A 23,852-nucleotide genomic window follows, 5' to 3' on the forward strand; every position below is an offset into this window, starting at 1 on the left:
CCACAACATCCAACCCCGTCAACTTCTTCAGCATTCCATCAAACGTTTCAAATGAAAATACTAATCAATCTCGCGACCCAAGCCTGCTCCCCCCCTCCAGATAACCATGGGTGGCTTCTTCTTCAGCAGATCACCCACCACCGCCATTCCCCACTCCAAAGTCTGCATTCCCCCTTCAGCGAGCCCATCCTGACTCAAGCCTTCTCCACCACCTCGCGGGCCGGATAACAGACCGAATTTTCCGAGAGAGTGAAGACCGGCCGCGTGGAAGGCGAGGGCGAGGGATGCTCCCAAGGCCGCCATCGGAGCAGCCGTTGATCAGGACGGTGCGGGGGAATATTTTGGGAATTCTCGTTTTGGGGACCTTTTTGAAAGGCAAGTGAGTTTCAATACAGAGTATAATTTATATATGGAAGATTGGCAAGGCTGATATACACATGCATAATGCAGCATGCATCCAAATCCAACTCTTATTCCTTTCTTGCTTGACTTTTGTCCTCAGAATCTCTGGAAATAATAATTATTACACTAGTCCGTTCTCCCGGCTCCAATCCTGAAGCCGGTCGACAGGGTTGAAATCATGCCCCGGGGACCTGATTACCCGTAAGATCGGGCCAATTGTCTGCCCGGCAGTACTTCTACATTTTCAGGCTTATGATGGATGGAATTTGGTATTACAACATCCTGAGGTCGGGGGTTTGAATCAGTAATTGTTGGTCATTGCCCAGGTGGTTCTTTGGTGATTCATTTACTGAATAGTGTTGATGAGTTGGTATGTCTATTTAAAGTGGAAGCTTATGACCAATGACTACTCCATAGATATATATAACGTAGTCTCCGGTGACAATGAATTACGATATGTGGTTTAGCCTCCCTATTTCGGCTTAGCATGCTCTTGCCCTTTACCATCCCCGTGCGTGTTTCTTTGGTCCTCTCCCACACCAGTTGAGTCAACTGACCATACTCCTCCTCCTTAGGCTTACACATCCTCGAGTAAATATACATAACACTCTCCTCGAATGTCGCGAAATTAGTCATGGTATAGAGGATCTGTCTCGCCCAGAGCGGATACAGACCCTCATACAAACCACCGAAGCCCTCCTTGCCTTCTATCTATTACTCTTAGTTCGAGATGAGCCGTTACAACTAAAAAAATCTCATGTTATAAGCGCATATTGAGTGGGATCTTCGCTGGCTTATCTACATGGGCGACACCCTAAGAACGTCGTTCAAGAAGGCCCAAGGTTCTTAATAAGTTATGCAAATACTTAGGGATTTTGTATGAGATAATTGGTTTTATCGTAGAATCTGAAATCGTGTTGTCGTCAGCCCAATGCATACTGTCTTGATCTCACGAGCGCTTTCTTTGCTTCCATGAAACGAACTTCGTGTAGTCCGCGGAGCGATCCTTTCATTCGCCACGGATATGCTCATCAGATTCCCATGAGACAATGCTGGACGTGTACTCAATATTCACAAGAGCCGAAAGCTTTTCCTTAAACTCTGGTTTGTTGCGATCTAGAGCATATCCCCATGAATAAGGATCATCAAAATTTGCGATCAGGTGATTAATGAGATTAGCCCCAATAGTGTTTGGCGACAATCGATCCATGATCTCGAATAAAAAAAATGACAACCGTCGAATATATTCGTCGATTCCTAGTGGAATCGGAGTTTTGCCGTTGAAAATCGCCAGGGTTTGGGATTCTCCAAATGCCGGCCTCAAAAACTTATGTTCGCGGCCCTCTTTCCAACTGTTCATGGCTTGGCAGGTAACAAATTTGACCAGTGCGCTCTTTGGGGCGAATTCCCAACATAGATATTCATCTGCAGTTGCTGCCCAACGCCTCGCCCAATAGCCAATGGCAGAGTCTTTTGATCCAAGCTTCTTGTCAAGAAAGAGAAGCAAATCGCTAACCCTCCATACTTGAGCTTCCGATATTGATAGCATTGTGGTATCAAATATTGCAAGGCCACTTTCTTGTTCACACTTGTGATCTTTGTACTTTTGATCTTTGTACTTTTGATCTTTGTACTTCTGATCTTTGTACTTCTGGAAAGATTTGTGTAGCGTCCATCTCATGTTCCCGCTAAGAGACAGGAAGTGAGAGACATGATACTTTTCGTGGTTAAAAGTTTTTCCTTTGTTGACCTGCGTCTTTGTAAGGTGTAATGCCACCTGGTCTGCCAATTCCGCAACGGTATCGAATATTTCTTCCATTTCAGACATGCATAACGTGATTTCAGATTCACTTTCCCATTCGTGCCAAAGATGAAAATCTGATGAAAAAGTATCACCAAATTTGTCTGTGCAACAATCTATAAAACGAGGCAATGATTCGCCATGCATATGCGCCCTATACAGATACAGGGGATATGGATTTTCGCGTCGTTTAGTTTCCATGAATTTATGCACTTGAGAACCATGTTAGCGGGGGAATTCCCATTCTAATCCATGCTTCTTACTCTCTATCCAGTCAATCGCATGTCTCAGTTGCTCCATTCTTTCGCGGCCGCAGAATGGTTCCGGGGATGGAAATAGCATAGTCTTGTTCAGCGCTGACAACAAAGTGTGGACAGTGTTGGAGGCAGCCTGTGTCGATTGAATTGATGCTCCGTTCAAGTCAAGAAACTGGTCAATGGCTCCAAGAATGGAATCTCGAAGGTGCTTGTCATCGATGTCCGCCATGTAGCCAGGTAGTTCGGAATGACCATAAAGCGAATTGGAGATCCGGGAAAAGCCCTCTGGTGGTATCTATCTCGTTTAGAACAAGTTTGTTGTCCTTGCAATACAGATGTTGTCGGCCACAGATACTAGCAAGGAATGGGCATTAACTCCAGTTGAAGTGACAATCCAGAAATTCAGGTGATGGGATCTGGAGTGAGAAATCAGATTCAAATGCCTTTTAACGGATGGACACGTCATCCGATGGCTGTGTGCAGATGCCAAGCTACTGAGAGCCTCAAGTGAATCAAAGAGACCCAATAACATTTGACTAAATTTCAGCTGGAAGGGTCAGTGCGATGGTCGTGCGACGAGGGTGATGCTCACCTAATTTCTCACCCTTTCTCTAGCGCGCTTGCCCATTATCACCCAAGCGACACCCACCGAGCCATTGGCCGCACATTAGTAGTTGGGTGGGTGACCACCAGCGAATCCTTTGTATGTATTTGGTTTCTCTTTTTTTCTGATATTCAATACAAGACCAGGTGATAGATATTATCGGGATCCGTTTATGCTTATAAGTTGGGATGCCATGAACTTCACACGATATCCTTGTGATCCATGCCGTATGACCGCCAAGTGAAAACAAATAAATTCGAGGAGAAGCGGTATCTAAGTATTCTCTTATTATTGAAGCTCAATCGAGGCGGAGCAAGACTGTCCGAACAGCTACTGAGGTATCAAGAACAGGCTCTGTAGATCGCTCGTTTTCAGAACTCGCGGTCATTTTCAATCTTTGAAAGAAATGCAAATGTGCTCTGGTCCCAATTTAGTGTCTGCTTCATGTTCGTCGATTCATTTCTAGGCGCTTGACGATAGGTACCTTGACAATTGTGCCACGGGGCGTAGCCCCTCAGTCACATGCGCGAGAGTGTGGCACAAGTTCGGATCTAGCAAATATACTGAACCATACTTGAGCCTAATCTGATGGTACTAAAGCACATCGAAGGTTAGTAGTATGTAGATGACTATGGACCTCTCCAGTCAGAAATACTAGAAGCGCCGAAATGTAAAATTGAGCCAAAAATTGCTGCCCAATGATATGTACTTTGGGCTTTAGATATTTAAGTTGTTCAAACAGTTTCCGAAATTCAGTCAAGGCCGCTGCGTTTTGGCAAATGACTGCATCTCCTGCCAGGTATTCCATGTTTCTGCTTGTTTCAAATCATCCCAGTTCTTTCGTTGGAAATGTCGGTCAATAAGATTCAGCTGTTGTAGAGACAGATCTTGCGCTTCTTCTTTTTCTTTTGATGAAATATATACTTCGGAAGAGAAAATAAATCAAAGTCGCACTTACGATAATCACCTACACGGCCCTCTATGAAGGTCTTTAGCAACCCGTAGGTCCTAAAATGTCGCTATAGCGCGTCCTTTCGACAGGATTGATCACCCCCGCATGTTTGGATAGATATTTAAGCGTCCTAAGCACACTAGACACTCAGGACTAGTACCACTTTTAGTAGAGTCGCAAAAGCTCTCCTTAAATTTCTACACGAAATCATTAAACTGTATTCGCTCTCTTGATAACTTAGGCGGACTTTTTACTGGAGTCTCTACAGATCCGGACGAGGATGATACACCCTTTATAGGATGTATTCCCTTCTCACTCTGCCAGTCACTTACAAATTGCTCGACAATCTACTTCTCTCAGCTTCAAGAGCTTGATTGCTTTAGACCATCTATCGATCTTGTATTGTATTATGATAAACAGCAGGTCGCATTCAAGTACAACATTTGGGAGCAACAGTTAAGACTGAATATGTCCTCGAATGAGATGAGTGTGCTAAGCAAACTACCGTTGCATCCTGATGTCTTACCTCATGATCGGGTTGTTCTCGAAGACGTGTCAAAGTTCCGCAATTTTTTATTTTTTTTAATGAATAGGTGGCAGCGAGAGCCGACAGAGCCATGTCCTTTTGCTCTCGGTTTCGATCTTGCGGATCGGTTCTATCTGAGAAGGAATCAAAGTAACTCACCCTCGTACGCCTCGTTTTTGAGAAGTATTTCCCTCACCAATTGTATATAGCTTTTCCGAACGTCTTAGCACTCGTACGATAGATTTCAAGCTTCTAGCTTACCGTTCGGTGCACCAGCTGTCTATAAATTCGAAAACCAATCTTTCAAGCTTCGTAGTCATTCTGTTATCTCATCTCGTTATGGTAATAGCAGAATGGAACAAGCAACCTCTACCATCTAGCCTCTAATCTAAACATCATACTCAACCTGCTGAACAGTCGGCACCTTATGAAGCTTAACATCGAAAAACTTTGCAACAAGCTGCACACAATCCCAAACAACCTCAACGTCCTCCTTAGAAACCCCAATCCGCCTAGTGCCCCGGATATGCCAATGCGTCTCCTTGGGCAAATTTTGACTCATAATCGCGGGAAAAACAACCATCTGCGTATCCAGGTCGTCAAGCACCTGACGATCCGACAAGAACAACCCATAAGTAATCTCCTGGGACAACCACGAGAAATCCTTATGCGCATCAAACAAATCCAGCGTTCCGGTCGTATTACGCGCATACAGCTTCTGCAACCACCCAGTGCCCCGCTCATGGTTAGCCTGGTCGCACTGCCAGCCCTCACGCGTGAACGAGTAATCTTTATCCTCGTCGCGCTCGACCTCGCTAATCGCAAGAATCGCCTCAATGGGCTTGCACACGCCGATAATCGGCACGGACTTGACGAGTGCTTCGCGCAGCCGCCGGATTAGGGCCTGGCGCGCTGCAGAGGTCGCGTAGTCGGCTTGCTTGGTGAGGTGTAGGTAGAGCTGGTCTGCACGCTCTGGGTCCGGGGATGCGACTAATGTGGAAATGGCCAGAATGTACCATTTGTCGGTGCCCAGCGTGGTTGTCTTGAAGCGGTTCTCTAGCTCGGTGAAGAGCTGCGAGAAGCGGGGTTCGACTTCCGGAATGCTCATTGTTGCGATGGTTCTGGGTTTGCAGGGTGCAATTGGGATGGTCGGTCTGAGTAACAGCTTGCTAACTCGGATTGTTCGAGTCAACATGGTGTGCGGTTTAGTTTTTTGTTGCACAGTGCGCTCCGATGTCCGGAGTGGGGTTGCTGCATATCCATCCGAGTTCGAAGTATGAAGTACAGGCTAAGTCCGTACACAACTCGGACCCTTTTCCTATTTTTTTTGTACTACCTTGTAATATTATAAGACAGCAATGCAATGAGAGAAGTATTAAACATGAGGTCAAATGTCGAATTTTCAACTTACGTCAGATGGCCGATTGCGGCTATACACATCCACATATGTAGTAAGGACGATTTAATACTACATGCCTATATATGCCTATAATGTTGATTTAAGCCAATTTGAAACAAATCAATTTGAAACAACAACAGCGAGATAAACCAGATTACTGTATTGAATAGATAATAACTCCGAAGTATGCCCTCTAATTCAACAATATAAGAACTTATAGTGGAGTGCACATTAACTAGTGGGGTCCCGAAAAGCCACACTTTGCATCAACGATGTCACAAAACCACCTCTGCCTTGTTTGCAAAAAGATCACAGATGACAACGAATCCCAAAGAAGGGTCCAGAGCACACAATATGAAAAACCAGAGCAGAATCTTTGGTCGATTGCCCTCAAACTGGGCTACGGCTCCACTATGATCTCAGTGACTCCAGCATGACATCACTTGTAGTATCGCAAGTATAAGATCAAGCTCTTCCAACAGACAAGAGTCAATCATTCCAAAGTCATCTCAACAACTCTCATACTTTAAACAACTTCTTTTCCTCTCTCCATCTTTCCCAATCCAAACATTCACACATCATAAAAATGTCGGGCCAATCCAGCGTCGGAAACCGTGCCGTCTACGAGGCAGGCGACCAGCGCAACCCCCCGTCTCCGAGCTTCAGGAGCGTGCCCGCTACGCCGAGGGCCAATCTGGCAGCCACAAGAACCTTGACTCCAAGGACGAACGCTCCATCGCCAACAAGCTTGCTTCCCAGTCCAACAAGTCCGACCCCTCCCACCACCACAACAACGAGGCCGACAAGGAGGCCGAGCTCAGCAAGCAGGATCCGACCAAGCCCGTGAGTTACAGCAATCTTGTCTTACCCTGACTTTTCACTGTCCATATACTAACCCGCTTCGATCCTAGGCTAAGCTGCACGGCAACACTCCCTCCAAGGGCGCCCAGATTGATGCCGAGCTCCAGGCTGAGGATGAACAGCGCCTTCGCGAGAAGGGTATCAAGAAATAAATCTTTTGATGCTATTATGACTTAAAATACCCCTCTGGGACTCTTTTCGTGGAGATGGAATGATGTACGATAATAATGATATTTGGTCGGAGTTCTCTGAGTACTGAGATCATAGAATGCATTCATTGATACATATGTGGTCCATGAAAGAACCTCGTAGTCGGAGTACTATCCGAATAGGATACCAAGCATGGAAGGGACTTATCTTTTCGCATCCTCTGTGGTGGAGGTTGTGGTGCAACGCTCCCAGCCTCGAGCCCACTGACCCCTGTTTGTGGTTTCGAGTAGCAAGCACATAGAGCAAAAAAACGATAATCCATTAAAGAACTTGCAAAGGACTCCAAAATGGTGGGGAATATTTCGTCATTAAATGCAATAATATGTATCTGACCCATGATTGGTCCAATTATCTGTACAAAGCCAAAGTGGCACCTATCTTCCGTAAATTCGTGCGACTCCAAAAGGGACTGAGTTCTCACTCGAAAAATGCTCCGGCAATCGGAGCGGGACCCTCGGAAATCAAACGTGGAAATCATATCCCGCAGGTCCCAAGACGGACTACAAAAGCCGTAGTCACAGACTAGCTGGTCTTGTTAGTCGTCAATGAAGCCGAGCCCGAGGCTTGATGTGAGGGATGCCATCAGAGGGCATTTGGATCCAAGCCAAAATGCCAACTCATAGGCTGTGAGGGAGGCTATAAGCCAGGAGCGACCAGTGGAGCAATAAAGCGACCACAGGCAAGATCAGCCATCGAGCGTAAACTTGGGATCGTCGTCATGCGGCTCAACGAAGACATGTCCCCAATACTTTTGGACTTTGTCGCAGAGTCCCACTTTGTTCTCCCAGGTCTTGAATGCCGTTTCGAGATTACAGCTCACCCATTTGATCTCTTCCCAATAAGCTTTCTCAACGTCGTAACCAAATCTTCCAATCGTCTGCGGAGGTGCCGTCCAGGCACGTCCGTCTGAGCCATCGTCCTTCAAGGTAGGAGTGGTTTCCCAGCCCAAGCCGAAGATCCGGTCACCCGGGTTGAATTTAGGGTAGTTGGCGTGGATAAAGAAGATGCGCGGCGCAGGAGCCACAGACTCATCCTTGACACGCCACTTGTTTTGCTGCGTCAGAGCGTAGTCCTCACGTGGATCCGACTGTGCCATTGCAGACCCAGACAAGCCACCCGGCTTGGCATGGCCAATGGCTTGCACTCTTTCACTGACAGTGTAGAAGGGTGCGCCCACGGCAGAAGCAGCATGGATGAATGTTTCCTTGTCGCCCTCGCCAGGACCGCCTTGTGTCAACAGGCGGAAATAGTGAGAAGGGCCATAGAAATTATAATATGCCGCCAGCAAAAGAGCCAACGAGTGCGTTTTCTTGTTCACCAAGAATGCACCAGTTTCCGATGACTGGCGCGCAGCCATGGAAGGCGGCTCCTGGCGTGAGATTCTGTAATACAGTGGGGACGCAGAGGAAGCCCAGAAGTCGGGCCAGGTCACCAAGCCGTTGGATTTGAATGGCTCCGAGTCGAGCAGATCCTCGGGTTTGCCAAGGGGGAAACAGTCGGCGTCCATCCACACGATCTCCTCGAAAGACGAGAACAGCACCGCGAAGATCTTCAGCTGATAGTGCTCGATTATGTTTTTGCCCACCACATCCGCCAGCACTAAGCAGCGTGCATCAAGCTGCGGCAGAACTTCGTTGCAAACGTGCTTTTCATGTTCCGTGGCGTCCTTCATATAGATTTCAACTGGCAATGTCGATCCAGCGCGACGGAGCATCCGCAGCGACGAAACAAACACGGGGAGATATGTCGAGCCTGCGGTGGACACCAGACCTCGTTTTCCGGGGGTATGAATGGGCTTCAGCACCTTGGCGGAGTTTTTGACATCCTCGATGAAAGCCGCATGGGCCTCTTCCATTTTGCGCTCATCCTCGTCGCTCAGCACAGACAGGTCGGGTCTCGGCGACTCTTTCGTGGGGTCAAAGTGCTGCGCTGCAACATCGCCTCGTTTCTCGGGAGCCGGACAGTTGGGATTATGCCGTTCGATGATGGGTCGCAGGACTTTCCAGAAATCCCTTTGGCGTTCCGTGAGGGGGACTTCGAATGCAGTGTTGGGGACTAAGGAGACAGTTGAAGAGGCGGTAGTCGGAGACCAGTAAAAGTAGACGGTGCAGACCAGAATCAAAGCTAACATGGCCAGGACGAGTGACCTCGCCCTTCCTGGTCTAAACACACCCGTCTTGGACATGACGCCCAATTTTGATTTGGCGCCTTTTTGGTTTCCAGGGGGTTTGGGGGGCGCACAGCCACGCCGATCTAGTTTAGAAGTCAAAAGAAGGCTAGATAACCCAATGGAGTGTAGCTCTCAATATTCATATTGTTTGAACTGCGAGGTTGGCGGAAACAAGATTGGCCGGGCTTGGCACCGGTCATTTCGTTTCTTAATCTGCAGGGATTATCACTATGTGCTTAGGAACAATGCATATTATAGCTCAGTACATGTAATATATGTGAAAACTTTACATGAAGTTATTCTATGCATTGTCATGTATATTATAGTTATATATTGATTCTATCAAATTTTTGATCGGAAATTACCTAGGTATTCATCCATTCAATATACAATATTCTACAATATTCTAATCCGAGACAAATCTTTCCCCTTTTTCCCCTCCACCAAATGAAACAAATAAAGAACTAGATACTTACATCGCAGACAAAAGTGAGCGATATTCCTCCAATGAATTCATGATCATCGAGGGTGGAACCGACCATTGCCTTCTTCTCCTAACGCTCGAAGGCAACGAACAGCCCCAGTTCTTCCCGACTAGAGGACTAAAGCGCGGATCAGCCTCCACCGGGAAGATCCCAATCCACCCCCCAAAAGCATCTTCGGGTTTTCATCTTCTTCTTTTTCAGTCAGGAGTCTGGTCATCTTTCTTAATTTTTTTTTGGTTTCTGTACCCTATTTATATCATATTGCCCCAAATTCACACTCGGTCGATCCAATAATTCCTGGATCCGATTCGATTCTTCTACAATTACAAATTTCCTCCATTCTTGACCCGCAGATACCCTACGTGAAAGCTCGTGCCTCCAGTCGACCCTCTCTCACAGGCTATAACGAATGGACTCCGTGCGGGCATTGCCCACGCCTGTCCACGATGACCTCCGATACTGCAGACCGTCAATCTCGAGACCCCGCGCCGAAAGGTAAATCCCGCAAAACCGACCCGAACGCTCCGATTAGAAAGCGCCGCAAGAGAACGGTGGTCAGCGGGGCCCCTGATGACTGTTTCGCCTGTTCCAATCGAGGAGCGCGATGTGACCGCCGTCGACCATATTGTTCCCAGTGTCTCGACCTGGGCCGCGAATGTTCCGGATACAAGACGACGTTAACATGGGGCGTTGGGGTCGCAAGTCGAGGGAAGCTTCGGGGTCAGAAACTCCCCGTCATGGAAACGGACGACCAGGTGCGGACCAAGGCAGCGAAATCACCACCGAAACCCTCAAATAGTGTCCCGTCTTCGTCACGGCTTCCCTCAAATGCTGCGGTCCCGGCGCCCCCGGTTACCGGCCCAACAATGTCGTCCTTCGGTGCTGGAATCCCAAATGTGAAACTTGAAGGCAGTCCGCCGATGATGATGGATTCATTCGATATGTCTTCAAATTTGGCTTGGGCGATGGATATGCCAGACCCGCAGTCGTGGAGTACCCCTGCGCCTGCACCCAAGATTTCAGGCCTTCCATTACCAACACGACCTTTGATTCCGAATAATACTCAAGCTCAGGCGCCAGAGACACCTTTGCTCTATGCTCCAATTCTAAGCCCCACGGCTAGTTTCAGTTCTCCGGTTTGGCCTACGGGAATGCCATTTTCATGCCAGCCTGCTACTCCGCCTTCATCACATGATATAGATGAAGAGGAAGTCAAACAAGATCCTAATTACAATATGCTTTGGAATGCCGCTCACTCTCCATCCCTCTCACAGCTTCTTCTGGCAAGATCCGTCGGGCGCACTCCACGTATACGATATCTCATCAGCTATTACGCTGAAGTCATTGCACCTATGATTGTCGCATTTGATACCCCCACAAACCCCTTCAGAACCCATGTCATCCGCCTGGCCATGGAGAGTGAGGCTCTGCAGGAGGCAATTGCGACATTAGCTACGAGTAATTTGCGTCAGAGGCGAGAACACAACCATCTCTCTACCGAAAGAACCTTGCCGGCTCGCATGTCTTCGATGGCTCACCGTGCCCTCACAGACGAGGACTTTCAAGATCGATATGGCATTTCAATGACGGAGGGGTATAGGAGAGAAGAAAACCACCATCGGGGAATGGCTGTCAAAGCGTTGAATGCAGATCTGGCTGATCCACGCCGACGATTGTCGGATTCAGTACTGGCGACCCTGTTAATGCTCTGTCTGTTCCATGGGTGTGATACTGGTGTTGCTGGGTTTAGAGCACAGTTTGCTGGAGTCACTAGACTTCTTGCGATCCGAATGCGCCATTCCCGCGTCATAACAGATGATCTCAAATGGTTCATTCGCATGTTCTCATGGTTTGATACATTGACAGCAACCACGAATGACCGGGACGTACAACTCCGCGGAACATGTCTGGATATCAGCTCAACGACCGATGGAGAATGGGGATTGGAGAACTTGGCTGGCTGTGATGGTCGTTTGTTCAAGCTGATCTCTCAACTGGGACGATTGAACCTCCTCAGCCAAGACCAAGAACCCAATCTGTCACGGCCTCAAGATGCCGGTGTCGCTACGACCTCCCTTCCACCTAACATGCTATTCCCGGGATGGGAAACAGTCACTCCAGATCCAGCAATGGGCTCTATGCCACTTCCTGGATACGGCTTTTCCCTTCCTACCCCACCACCAAGTAGCGACTCGAGCCGTCGGCCTTCGTCTCCAGCCTTCTGGACAGAGTGGTATTCGCTCAGGCAGCGACTTGAATCCTGGCGATTCGACCCTCCTACTGCACCAGCTACGCAACCCGAGTCTTTCCCCTCTCCTCCCTTATCCACAATGTCCTGGAACTCTACGACATACGTGACGCCGCCGACTTCCACGTCAGCCTACCAAGTGGCACCCGAGAACCTGCAGGACGTCTTCCAGATCTCGGAATGTTTCCGGCACGCCGCCCTTCTATACTGCGAGCGTCTAGCCGAGCCGATGCTCCCCTCCCGACACGGACGTATCCAGCACCTCGTCCAGCTGGCCATGCATTGCATCATCACCGTGCAGTCAGATGTGTACCTCCTCTGGCCGCTCTTCATCGTCGGCTCGGAGTGTGTCCAGGAAGATCACCGCTCGATCATTCGAAACCGCTGCAGGGATATCTCCAAGGACTCGGGCTTCATCAACAATCTTTCCTGTCTCGAGCTCCTGGAAAGGATTTGGGCAGAGCAATCCGACGATTCCTCTTTCCCGATATATCCTAGCGAGTTTGCTCCCCCGCCTCCGCTGGCTGGTGGCAAGGCCCCAATTACCTCGCAGGCCTTCCGGTGGTCCCGAGTCATGCAAGCCAAGCGGGGCGATGGTGAGTATATGGTTGCATAAACGTTGTTATCTTTTTGTTATCTTCTGGCTTCGGCCCGGTATTCTGCTTTTCAGCATCGGGGGCACTCTCTTATTTTGTTTGTTGGAGGATCAGCGACTCGCCTTGGACTTTTTGATATGATACCATTCTATGCACATATTTCTGTTGGTTGCGGTCGTCCGCTGGCTTTGTACATGTTGCTTGGGTTTTTTTTAGTACATAGACATAGACCAATTGCATGCATACATATATATATATCAGTGCGACTACCAGTACAGCTTAGAATTTTCGACGCTCTTGGGCGCCGCTTTATCACGATTTTCACCTGCGCCTGGTATCGATTTTTATAAACAAGCTTGATTGATATGTGTTTAGACATTTCTTTAAAGTCTTTTGGCCATCCCCATCCAGCTGAATTACGAATTATGTATATAGTGGCTGTATGGCTGACTAGCCATTAATATCGACGGGGCAGGACCTCGGGATGGTTCAATACCAACTACACCACGCTTTGACACGTTATACCTGGATCATACTATATTTAAAATATATAGCACGGCACCGATTTTGCTGTTTGCCTGGCTACCAACCTTGGAACATCCTCAATCTAAAAGTATCTCCACAATATATCCATCCACCGTCAGGGGCTGGCCCAAGCCACTCGGAGATAACCCCCAAGCACAATAAACAAAAAGCAAAGCCCCAATCAAACAAAAGTCCTCCTTCCCAGCTCGGCATTTAGCCAAAACGAGATATGTAGGCCCGTACAATGTAGGGCACAGGGCAAGGGCAGCCATGAAAGCCCTATAGATCAGCACGCACACAATCCACGCACACAATCCCGCGTACTCCGTACATACAGCTCGCAATAATGGATATTAATAAAACAATAACAAGTATCGCTATGACCAAGGCAGTCTCGCCGAGCTCCCCGACCGCTAGTATCCCACGGACCAGAATGCCAATAGGACGCACCAATTAGCACGAATTTATTTTGATTCCACGGTGTGCTCGGCGCTCGTGCAAGGGGTAGCAGATAGATAGGATCTTGCCGCAGGCCGTGCTTTAATTGGGGGGCTTTTCTTATTACCCTGTCCAAACGTGAGTGCGTGCGAGATTAATATCAACTAGGGGGTGTGTACACCGGTTGTTGCGAGTGTAGGTGAAGAATTAATGTTCCAGGTGACTATCGTAGGTACATAGCTTGGCTGTATATCAAAACAAGCTAGCCAATCCACATTGAAATCTAGATTCGCGGCATGCTGGGGCTTGATTATTAGGCCCCTATTCATTAGTTCGATATTAAATTGAGACATCTGGTCAACGTGCGAAATGCTACATCATACCCGGCTCATATAAGCCTCACTACAGTACAACGTAAGCCTAGCTTACTATTGGGTCGCTCGTCTATCGTCCGGAATTTATAGAGATCCATGATGCAATGTACGGTGTACAAGAGTAAGCATATCTGTGAGCCCGTTCAAGGTTATGTTCCTACATTGTGCTCCGGGCAGCCGAGGCGACTCTGCCGGTTCCCAGCCCGTTGGCCCCCTGCAGCCTTGCTCGGCGGGCTCATAGTGGATTTTTTTTAATCTTTAAACCTTGTTCCAGAAATTCCATGGCCCGCTTTTAGCGAGTTGGCATTACGCATTACGCACTACGCACTATATTTAAATATTTGAATTGTTGTCTCTGGCGTTGCCTGTGAAGGAAAAGAGGGGAGGTTCGGATGTGAAGCATCAAGGCAGATACATCTAACATTTTTTCAATCAGCTGCCTGCATGTGAGATCTATCGTGCAGATATTTGTGGGAAAAAATAAATATAAGCCATGTGCGACCCTAACTGATCGGCGGTGCAGGGTGTGCTTTGTCCCATGAATGGCTGGTTGCTTGGACAGGGGGCATTTTCTCGAAGGGTTGACTCATTCAAGAAAAACAAGACCCTCCAATCAGGGGTCGCCCTGAGATTCTTTGTGTGGGCAGCAAGGCGCGTAGGAGATTCCGCTGTTTTTCATCCCTTTACTCGGTGCGTGAGCGTAAAGACCATGTCGGTATTGTCGGTATTGATGGCTTTTCTTTACATTTACGGTATCCATGGGTGTCCTTTTGAATAATGCGAAATGGCAGGACCATTGTAAGTTGAAGACGTTGTTGTAATATAGTTAGTACAATGTATAATGTAATTAGTTAACTAGCAGTCATGCATACTGTCGTATGTTGGCTGGCGCTGGACCAATCCCGTACCCGACAGATTAGGGCTTGAACTCGATCGGTCACAGTGAGTCGCCTATTGTTCGGCCCCACGCTAAATCATCGATCTGTAAACAGCCAATGTGAAGAATGGATGACATCTGGTGATCCAGAAAGTCTGCCTCACTTTGTTTTATGGTTGGAGGAACACTGCCATATCCATTATGCAGCTTCGATCTTAACGCATTACGTTGTATACCTACACAGTCACCATGCCAGCTCATATCGGACATCAAAGTCAGATTACGACAATTTTTGCTACTAGGCTGAAGCCTTTTTGACGCTTAGAGTCATGGTCATGGCGAGCAAGTTGCGGTCTGCTAATTTTGTATGTTTTTGCCCAAAACGGCGGTTGCTGCCCAGCGACACGGCGGTAAAGCCCCATGGTCCGTAGTGTTGCCTAACACGGCGGTGCAAAGTGGATGTGTGTATAAGAGGGACCCTGATGGGGCTCGTTAGTTCGCCATGGCAACGTGTGCGTATAAGTTACCGATAATTAAATGTCCGCTTGTCTGGGGGTGGAGTCCTGAACCGCTGGACGAGACGGGATGGCCCGTTTTGAGATCAGAGATCCCGCCAAGTGAACCATGGAACCGTTTGCCTTGGTATCTATAATTGTGAGTAACTATCTTCTTCTTCTCACGAGTAGAGGGCAGAGGTGGTGCTGGTCTAGATGCAATATGTTTTTTTCAGCTACTGTGTGACTGATAGGCTGATATAGCCACAATGCCGTATCCAGTATTCTCCGTGCTGCAACTAAGACCGGCATCCATGCAGATGAACTGTCTAGGGCATGGAAAACTTACCCTAGGTGTGAACGTCGAGCACATGGCTTTGCGCCCATCCAACCCAACTGTGACACGCCAGCTGATAGAGGGGGGATCTAAATTAACTCCAATGGCATACATCTGTAAGGCAGCCAGGGAGATCCTTCAGCATTACACTACATCTATGTGGCGACATCAGCACGCCTTGGTTTGCCTTGTGCTCAGAGTGAGTCACTAAAAGTCCAGAAAAGCCTTTGATACATCGGCGATATCTAACATGAAAGAAAGTCGGCCCAATTGAACTGAGGGGGTGTTTTCAGCCAAGTTAGAATATGGCGTAGGAAAAGTCTCTCCATCTGGACTAGTCTGAGGGGTAGAAAGACATTGGTACGAAGTACTTTCGATATGGGATACATCAGGTACCTAAGTACCATATTTTCTTTATAATATTGTAGAAAGTACTAGTGACTTCGATCTTTTATTAGCCAGTGCTAGTTGAGTCAAGAGTTATATATTTGCCACTGTTAATCATTATTGAACTTTTTGTAATAATTAATATAGGGTATAAAATCAAGAAATTAAATTAAATAGAATACGATCAGTATCATTTGAAATTCAATACCTGTAATCAGATTATCGCCACAGCCTTTCACCTCAAAACCACACGCGCCGACCACTAGCGGACGCAGTGATTGGCGCAAACTAAATATCACCAGCGCTGACATTTAATTAGGATCCATCTTTCTTTTTCCTTTTCATCGGGTTGAAATTTTTCTCCTCCACCTCTCTCCACTCATTCCTAAGCCATTACATCTTGTGGGAGATCCTCTTGCTCTTTGTTTTTTATTTTTATTTTATTTTCCCACTAACTGGATCAAATACCCAGTTGAGGATTTCCCCCCTAACGCTTTCTTCTCTCTTTTCCTCGGATTGGCCGAAGAACGTTCAAATGCTCTCTCAGAAAATTCAGTCTCAACCCTCTTCTCTTCGATCGGAAACCGTACCACGGTGACGGTGTTAAAAACAAAAAAAAAAACCCTATCTGACCTGCTTGTCGGCGTCGATTTCTGTTGTTTGGGGTGCACGATATCCTGTATAATATACTCGGTGTTTTTGATATCTTTTTCTTCTTTCTTTTTACTGTTGATTCCCATTTAATCGTTTGATTGTTCGCATTTCTCTTGCATCTCTCTCATCAACCGGTGCTTTCATATGCTGCTTTGATAATGTATCACTACGCCAGCCCACAGCCCGGGTGGTCCACCTACGACTACACACAATCACCTCCTACCTCACCTCAATACGCCTACTACGCCTCTCAGTTCGCCAACTCCTACACATCTCCTCGGGGCCCACGGCGACACAACCGCAAGGCCAGCTATACTGCCACCAAAGAAACGCCAGGATGGTATTCGACCTATCAATCCGGTTTCTACGAACCCACAGACTATGGCATTCCACCGCGAAAGCACGATCATGTAAGTGCTACTTTTGGAAAGCCCAAACACCAATATCCCTCCACGGCAGGCCATGAAGGCCACCGCAACTACGGATTCGATCCGTCGCAAACCCGACCCATCTTCGTAGATGTGGTCGACGACGCATACGACCGCCCCCGCGAACGCCATCGCCAACAAAAAGACGCCCACACCCGTCGCGCCTCGACGTCCTATCGCAAATCCACACCCGCTGATTCTCACTTTTACTTCACCCAGGCTCCTAATACCGAGGATACCGAGGCCGCCCGCCGCTCTCGTACAAGACGCCAATCCACATCCACCCGCACGCCAAAACCCAAACCGCCTGCCCCAGCAGCTAAACCGCCACCAGTCGCCACCGAAGATGACGCCGAGCGTGCAGGCATCCCGGCCGGCTACTCGATCAAAAACTGGGACCCGACCGAGGCACCGATTATATTACTCGGCAGCGTCTTCGACGCCAACTCTCTGGGCAAGTGGATATACGACTGGACCGTTTTCCACCACGGGGCCTCGACGCCCATGGCTGATGTCGCAGGCGACCTTTGGCTATTGCTGATCAAGCTGGCGGGAAAAGTCAAGCGTGCGGACGAGTGTCTGCCCCGCATCCAACGCATCGAGGCACAGGAAGTCGTGGAAGATTTCCTTGAAAGTGGCGAGCGCCTCTGGAGCCGCTTCAAGAAGCTACTGAAAGGGTGCGAGCTTTACATGTGGAAGGCTGCTAAGCGGGAAGGTGGCAAAGGGCCTGTCTCGATGGGCCGCAATGCCGGCTGCGAATTTGTGGAGTCGATTTTCGGTCGCGACCGAGAACTTGAAAATACGGAGAAGCTCATGAACAGCATTCGGCTGTGGAATATGCGCTTCGATGCAAACTGTGAAGATATCCTGCGCCGGCCGACGGCTGCTTAGGATGGTCTTCTCCCCCACGTCCTATTTTGTTTTACCGAGAGTGATACCCAGAGAGAGACTTTCGTGTTGTTTTCTTCTTATCTACGGAGTACACTGTTCGCATTTGGAGCGCGTTGGTTTGGCTTCGGCTAGCTTTGCTCGTTGCATTTACTTTACTCTCGGCAACTGTCGTCCAGGGTTCGGACGACACAAATATCTTTTTTGCCCGGCGCCTCTTTTGATCTCGTTTCTTTCATGAGGCGGCGTCCTTAACATTTATGGTGTCATTGTTTAATCCTTTTTTTTGGCCGTCCAATCTGTTTCTTGCCGTTGAAGTCCGTGTCACTCTGCTTCGATGATACCATCTTGCGATTTCCAGTATACAAGCTTGCTGCTTTATTTTCCTTTGTCACTCTCGCATTATACTGTTTGCTTCTTATTTTTGTGCCGCTATTTCGGAGGAACCGGGTTGTACATAGAAGACGACCCTCCGATAGAAAATTCGTTATGCTTTCCTCAACTTCCTGAATACCTCCCGACTGTACTCGGTAATTCATACTAAAATCCTTTATTTCCACGTAGATACTCCCGAGGAGATGTGTGATGTGATAGCTACCCCTCTCTTGTCTGCGCGCTACGCGCTGCTAGGCGCTGCGCCCTGCGCATCAGTGTGGATCACAACTACTACCCCGCGTTAAACCGTAGAGGCAACCAATCTCGGCATTTGGTTGCCTAGCTTCGCTTCATATTGTGACTTTAATCTGTCGAAGCAAGTACTGCTATATCCCATGACGGCGGCTGATGTCACTTTATTTGACTATCCCACTTTCCCAGCAATGCAGATCCCAGTGCTTAGCTTTTCATGCAGGTGACGGCAGCTTCTATTGGTCTAGGTTTCAAACCGATGCACCATGCACGTTGGTTGGGGATACCCGAGAGGCTGGGCGTGGCGACCCTATCATTGGTGAGGGGACTGGTGAGGGGGTGGGCTGCCTACCTGCATTCCTTGTCTTAGGTTGCATGTTTCTTTATTTATTGATCAATGAGAGCTGACGGTACATGTGATAGATCTGATAGGCTGCTGGTTAGGTATTTGCCGTGAAGCTTTGGAAACTTTGTAGGGCTTATGGAAAGATGGATTCTCTCTCTTGTTGTCAAATTAGGTGGATATGCACACCTGGCGCTAATGCAAGGTCAAGTTTGACTTCAAATATATCGAAAAATAAACTCATCTATAGCCAAATCGACCTCCATAGTACATCGCAGGTTGTGTATCTTTAGGCTCCTGTTGAATTCTAATTTAGGAATTTCACAGCGCCAATCCGCGTCGAATATGTCCGCAACTCCTTAAATGCATTATATAGACCAATAGCAAACATTAAGAGCCGTAAGGTATATTTTTGGAAACCCGTGAGTAGGATTGTCAATTAAATATTGCGTTGAAGTAGCATCTATCTCATACCCGGATCCCGTCTGAGAGCTCATTGGTGTTGTTTCGACTTTCTTGGTGACTTCGACATTGTTGTTTGGGTCCAAAATCACTCTAATTTCTGGTTAGAAATTTTTTCGATTCAATATAATAAGCTGTAGGAGGAGGAGGCGAAGGAGGAGGAGGCGAAGGAGGAGGAGGCGAAGGAGGAGGAGGCGAAGGAGGAGGAGGCGAAGGAGGAGGAGGAGGCGCTGTGGATGAAGAGATAATGGACACCCTGTAGACTCCAGATGCCAAGCCAGGTACCAGAGGAAAGGGCTATAGCTTCCGAGCCAAGATTGCAGTTTTACCCAGTCTCCTTCTTCATTTGGAGAGAAAGCGGACTTGTGAGACGTGAAGATACAAGACCCGAGCTTCGTTGGAATGTCTCATACAATGCTGCACTAGTCTATTGTGGAAACTCTACATGGTAAAGATCAGAAAGATACTAATATCTAGATAACTCAAATCTACATGGTATATTATATACAAAGTACATAGTAGTTAAGCTGTAGCTGTGACGAATTTGGAGCATACAAGATTAGGGTGTAGCCATGTGGTTATGCAACCCTTGTCAAACATCGTTGTACATCAACTGATTTATTATTTCAGACGTCATCTCTGATGATTTTACAATATTGTAGAATTAACTATATTCAAACTGTGTGAAGTGGAGGCGTAGAGCATTGCCCAGGTGAAGATTATAATTACAATGATGACACATGGGTCACGGGATCTTTAAATTGACATCATCAACGCTTTGAACTGACCCTTGAATGGTTGCTTGGATATTACTGAAGCCATCTCAAAGCTACAGCTACGTGGGCGTGGAAGATAAGAGAATCAAGATCTAAAAATCTTTTCGTGTGCAATCTTGTACACCCTGCTCCCGTTTGATGCCATATCGCCCTATCATCAGAGGATGCGCCTTGATATTCCCCACAAGGCTCTAACTCAAATTTGCTGTTTACTGCAAGCAACTTGATATTTCAAGATACCTCAAACACTCAGTCTTACGTCTACAAGGACAAGCCAGTCTTCCGGCTCCTCCCGGTCTAGGCTTAATGTCATGCTAGAGCAATGCAGCATGAATCTCCGGACGAGCCGTCCCCGGACGAGATACTCCCGGAAGAGACGCTCCGAGACGAAAGAGCTGATGAAGGCCCCGAAAGGCGATCAAGATGGGAGAAAATTGGCATTCACTTTAACCTGAGACCGTTTGAAGACGAAGAGCCGCAATCTTGGTGGATCGCGTCGACGGCCATTCCACTCGTTGCGGCTGCCACGGGACCGCTGGCTAATGTCATGTCCGTTGTCGCTTTGGTCATGCCTTGGCGGAGTGATATTATTTCGAGACAGATTGGGCCTGCTGGAAATTATATCCAAGAGGGATATCCGGACCCCCACTGGTGAGTGCGGAATAACATGCGTCGAGCTTCGCTAACAATAGCAGGGTCACTGCCCTCAATGCGCTGTCGCTGGTCTGTGGAATTGTCGGGAACTTCTTTCTTCTGTGCAACTTCACGCGGGTCATACGCTATATCGTGGCGTTGCCGGTGACGATCATTTCGTGGTTCCTCGCTACAGGTATTGTGAGTAGCGTGTCTGATTTGTCCCATCTTGTCTAATATATCTTTATAGCTATGTGGAATCACCATAGCACTACATGTCTATGCCCCACCGATAGGCCCTGATCGAGTCTTCTCCCAGGCATATTGGAGTGCCGTGATAGCGGCCTGTCTCTATTTTGTCTTGAGCATCATCTTGATGATCAACATGCTGGGCTATTTTTTGGGGAAATACCCACAGCGTTTTTCGCTGACTGACGAGCAAAGAACCTTGATTTTGCAAATGACCGCGTTTGTGGTCTGGCTTTTGATCGGCGCTGCGATCTTTCAGAAAGTCCTAGGGATCTCTTTTGCCGATGCATTGTACTTCTGCGACGTGACCGTTTTGACTTTAGGATTTGGTGACATCACAGCCTCGACTACCGTTGGCCGTGGTCTTGTTTGGCCTTATGCAGTTATTGGAATCATCATTCTGGGTTTGGTAGTAGGAAGCATTCACAAGTTCGCTCGCGAGGTTCATTACGACAATGTCATCCGCAAGCATATCGAACAAAAGCGACAAACGACATTTGACCGAGCAGTCCGTTCCGAGGAATTCTGTGCCTCTAAAGGAAAATCCTCTGCTCAAGAAGCTATTGTTCCGCCGGCCGTCGCCCTACAAAGTCCAAAGTCTCATCATCATCGCCGGCCAATCCGCAACACCCTGAACGCCATCGCCTCAGCCCATCGACCTCAACCCAGACTCAATATCATGCGTGAAGAGAAAGACCGATTCATTGCCATGCGCCGGATCCAGTATGAAACTATACGATTCCGCCGCTGGAACGATCTGGTCATCAGCGTCATCGCTTTCGGAATAGTGTGGTCCTGTGGAGCACTCGTCTTCTGGAAACTAGAGAAATTGTCATACTTCGACTCCCTCTACTTCTGCTTCGCCTCCCTCTTGACAATCGGCTATGGCGATTTCACCCCGCAGTCAAACGCAGGCCGGCCATTCTTCGTGATGTGGTCTCTCATCGCGATCCCTACGATGACAATGCTAATTTCCCAAATGAGCGACACAGTCGTCGCCAGCTTCAAGCGCGGTACAAACGTAGTCGCCGACTATATCGTTCTCCCCCAATCCCACGTCTACAAAACATTTCTCAGCCACATTCCCTGCATTGCAAACTTGATAATTTCCCACCAAGAGAAAAAGCTCCTAGAGCGTGGATTTCCCCTCGAAGGCGCCGGCAAAGCCGAAGAAGGAATAGCCACAAAAACGGATGAATCTACCGACGACATAGCAACAGCCCATCCCCACCGAACCCTCGAAGAACTCGCCCGCGATCCATCGCCCTTAGAGCTCGCGCAGCAACTTGCCTTTGCTATTCGCCGCGCGACGAAACATGCTCGCGAGGGCAAGCGCAAGATATACTGCTACGAGGAATGGGTCGAGTTTACCCGCCTCATCCAGTTCACTGACCCGCGCTCTCGGCCGCCCTCGCAGAACAAGCGGTCGGCAGATTCGGAGGTCGCTTTTGATATTCACGAAGATGAATATGGCTTGCTGAATTGGGATTGGATTGGCGAGAATAGTCCCATGCTGGCGAAGCAGACAGAGCCGGAGTGGGTTTTGGATCGTTTATGTGAGAGCTTGATTCGATATGTGTCGACTCAGGAGGATAATCGGGCTGCTGAGTATACCAACTCGGAGGAGCCGACGCTTAGGAAAGAGAGGGATATTGGGTTGGATGAATGAGATTCATTTGTTACTGTAGTTTGGACATCGAGTATTTGTAAATTATGTATGTAGCTATCGTGATCGCTATTTTCAATTGAAGCGCCCATGGATTTGAGGTTCACATGTCAAAGCAATGATCATAGAAAGAATGACAGAAGAGCATGTAAAGTTCCAAAAGAGGAAAGAGCCTCAGCCCCACATACGTGGCTGTGTAGCTGTATATATTGATGCCTGGACCATTTACTTCAATCTCGCCAAGTCTACTTAAATCCACCTAAATCACCATCCTCACGCCCAAATTTGCCAAACTCAATCCCCAAACACTCCCCAACCAAAAATGACTACCAACATCCCCGAAATCCTCCTGCTCTGCATGGACAGCGACTTCATAACCGCCTTCAACGCAGCAATGACAGCAACCTGGCCAGACCACACTTCATCCCAAATAAAGATTACCCCAATAAATGAGCGTCTCAACTCCCTCCCGCAGGACACAACGTTTGACCTAATAGTCTCCCCAGCAAACTCCTACGGCCGCCTCGACGGCGCCTTCGACCACGCCATCTCAACAATTTTTAGCCCGCGCCGTGACTACCACGCACTCACGAGCGCCGCGCAGTCAGTCCTGTACGAGAAATGGCGCGGCTTTGCGCCGCCCGGCTCGTGCACGCTTGTTCCGTTCCCGGATGCGCTGAAGGCTAACAAGCACCAATGTGCTTGGGTGGCGATTTGTCCGACGATGCGCTCGCCCGGGAGTGCAACCTGGGACCGGGAGGTTGTTTATGAGTGTGTGTGGAGCTTGCTTTGTCAGATTGAGGGGTTTAATCGGGGACTTGGAGATGGGGAGGGGAGGATTGGGAGGATTCTTATGGCGCCATTGGCTGCGGGCATTGGAAAGGTTAGTAAGGAGAGGTGGGCGATGCAGACTGTGCTTGCACTGAAGCATTTTGTTGATGCGCTTGAGAGGCCTGGGAGGTGGGGGGCGCTGCAGTGGGATGATATTGAGGTAGATTGTGTTGAGATTGAGAAGACTTGGGAGCTTTAGGCGTTGTTTGGGTTATGGAGGAGAGGTAATGTCCGCGAAGATATGAGATGCATAATTGTATGTACTCATATATCCAGCATTTGAGAGTCGCTTCTCCCTTGTGGATCTGGGATCTGAGCAAAGAGGCACTGGATACGATATTGTATAGTTCTT

The 23,852-nt window shown here is 48.1% G+C and overlaps 10 protein-coding genes across 10 annotated transcripts; 5 read left to right on the plus strand and 5 right to left on the minus strand.

The window, feature by feature from the left end:
* Window positions 1-60: 60 nt before the first annotated feature.
* On the minus strand, window positions 61-303 carry N7529_001558 (Short-chain dehydrogenase/reductase SDR; the record flags this gene model as incomplete). Its single annotated transcript, XM_057237089.1, has 1 exon — window positions 61-303. The coding sequence occupies one exon, from the start codon at window positions 301-303 to the stop codon at window positions 61-63; it is 243 nt and encodes an 80-aa protein (XP_057101776.1).
* A 1,108-nt stretch (window positions 304-1,411) lies between these two features.
* N7529_001559 (uncharacterized protein) lies at window positions 1,412-2,689 on the minus strand (the record flags this gene model as incomplete). The annotated part of the gene is made up of 2 exons (XM_057237090.1): window positions 1,412-2,280; window positions 2,467-2,689. 2 exons carry the CDS (start codon window positions 2,687-2,689, stop codon window positions 1,412-1,414), a joined length of 1,092 nt encoding a protein of 363 aa, XP_057101777.1.
* A 2,241-nt stretch (window positions 2,690-4,930) lies between these two features.
* N7529_001560 (uncharacterized protein) lies at window positions 4,931-5,650 on the minus strand (the record flags this gene model as incomplete). The annotated part of the gene is made up of 1 exon (XM_057237091.1): window positions 4,931-5,650. The coding sequence occupies one exon, from the start codon at window positions 5,648-5,650 to the stop codon at window positions 4,931-4,933; it is 720 nt and encodes a 239-aa protein (XP_057101778.1).
* Window positions 5,651-6,527: 877 nt separating this feature from the next.
* On the plus strand, window positions 6,528-6,954 carry N7529_001561 (uncharacterized protein; the record flags this gene model as incomplete). The annotated part of the gene is made up of 3 exons (XM_057237092.1): window positions 6,528-6,560; window positions 6,611-6,784; window positions 6,853-6,954. 3 exons carry the CDS (start codon window positions 6,528-6,530, stop codon window positions 6,952-6,954), a joined length of 309 nt encoding a protein of 102 aa, XP_057101779.1.
* Window positions 6,955-7,697: 743 nt separating this feature from the next.
* On the minus strand, window positions 7,698-9,197 carry N7529_001562 (alpha-mannosyltransferase; the record flags this gene model as incomplete). The annotated part of the gene is made up of 1 exon (XM_057237093.1): window positions 7,698-9,197. The coding sequence occupies one exon, from the start codon at window positions 9,195-9,197 to the stop codon at window positions 7,698-7,700; it is 1,500 nt and encodes a 499-aa protein (XP_057101780.1).
* A 916-nt stretch (window positions 9,198-10,113) lies between these two features.
* N7529_001563 (Zn(II)2Cys6 transcription factor) lies at window positions 10,114-12,531 on the plus strand (the record flags this gene model as incomplete). Its single annotated transcript, XM_057237094.1, has 1 exon — window positions 10,114-12,531. The coding sequence occupies one exon, from the start codon at window positions 10,114-10,116 to the stop codon at window positions 12,529-12,531; it is 2,418 nt and encodes an 805-aa protein (XP_057101781.1).
* A 2,920-nt stretch (window positions 12,532-15,451) lies between these two features.
* On the minus strand, window positions 15,452-15,670 carry N7529_001564 (uncharacterized protein; the record flags this gene model as incomplete). Its single annotated transcript, XM_057237095.1, has 2 exons — window positions 15,452-15,544; window positions 15,569-15,670. The coding sequence occupies 2 exons, from the start codon at window positions 15,668-15,670 to the stop codon at window positions 15,452-15,454; spliced, it is 195 nt and encodes a 64-aa protein (XP_057101782.1).
* Window positions 15,671-16,755: 1,085 nt separating this feature from the next.
* N7529_001565 (uncharacterized protein) lies at window positions 16,756-17,916 on the plus strand (the record flags this gene model as incomplete). Its single annotated transcript, XM_057237096.1, has 1 exon — window positions 16,756-17,916. The coding sequence occupies one exon, from the start codon at window positions 16,756-16,758 to the stop codon at window positions 17,914-17,916; it is 1,161 nt and encodes a 386-aa protein (XP_057101783.1).
* A 2,527-nt stretch (window positions 17,917-20,443) lies between these two features.
* On the plus strand, window positions 20,444-22,672 carry N7529_001566 (potassium channel family protein; the record flags this gene model as incomplete). The annotated part of the gene is made up of 3 exons (XM_057237097.1): window positions 20,444-20,772; window positions 20,817-20,955; window positions 21,005-22,672. 3 exons carry the CDS (start codon window positions 20,444-20,446, stop codon window positions 22,670-22,672), a joined length of 2,136 nt encoding a protein of 711 aa, XP_057101784.1.
* A 319-nt stretch (window positions 22,673-22,991) lies between these two features.
* On the plus strand, window positions 22,992-23,699 carry N7529_001567 (uncharacterized protein; the record flags this gene model as incomplete). The annotated part of the gene is made up of 1 exon (XM_057237098.1): window positions 22,992-23,699. The coding sequence occupies one exon, from the start codon at window positions 22,992-22,994 to the stop codon at window positions 23,697-23,699; it is 708 nt and encodes a 235-aa protein (XP_057101785.1).
* Window positions 23,700-23,852: the final 153 nt, after the last annotated feature.

This window comes from Penicillium soppii (assembly GCF_028829465.1).
Source record: "Penicillium soppii strain IBT 18220 chromosome Unknown utg000002l, whole genome shotgun sequence".
In the NCBI taxonomy this organism is placed as follows: Eukaryota; Fungi; Ascomycota; class Eurotiomycetes; order Eurotiales; family Aspergillaceae; genus Penicillium; species Penicillium soppii.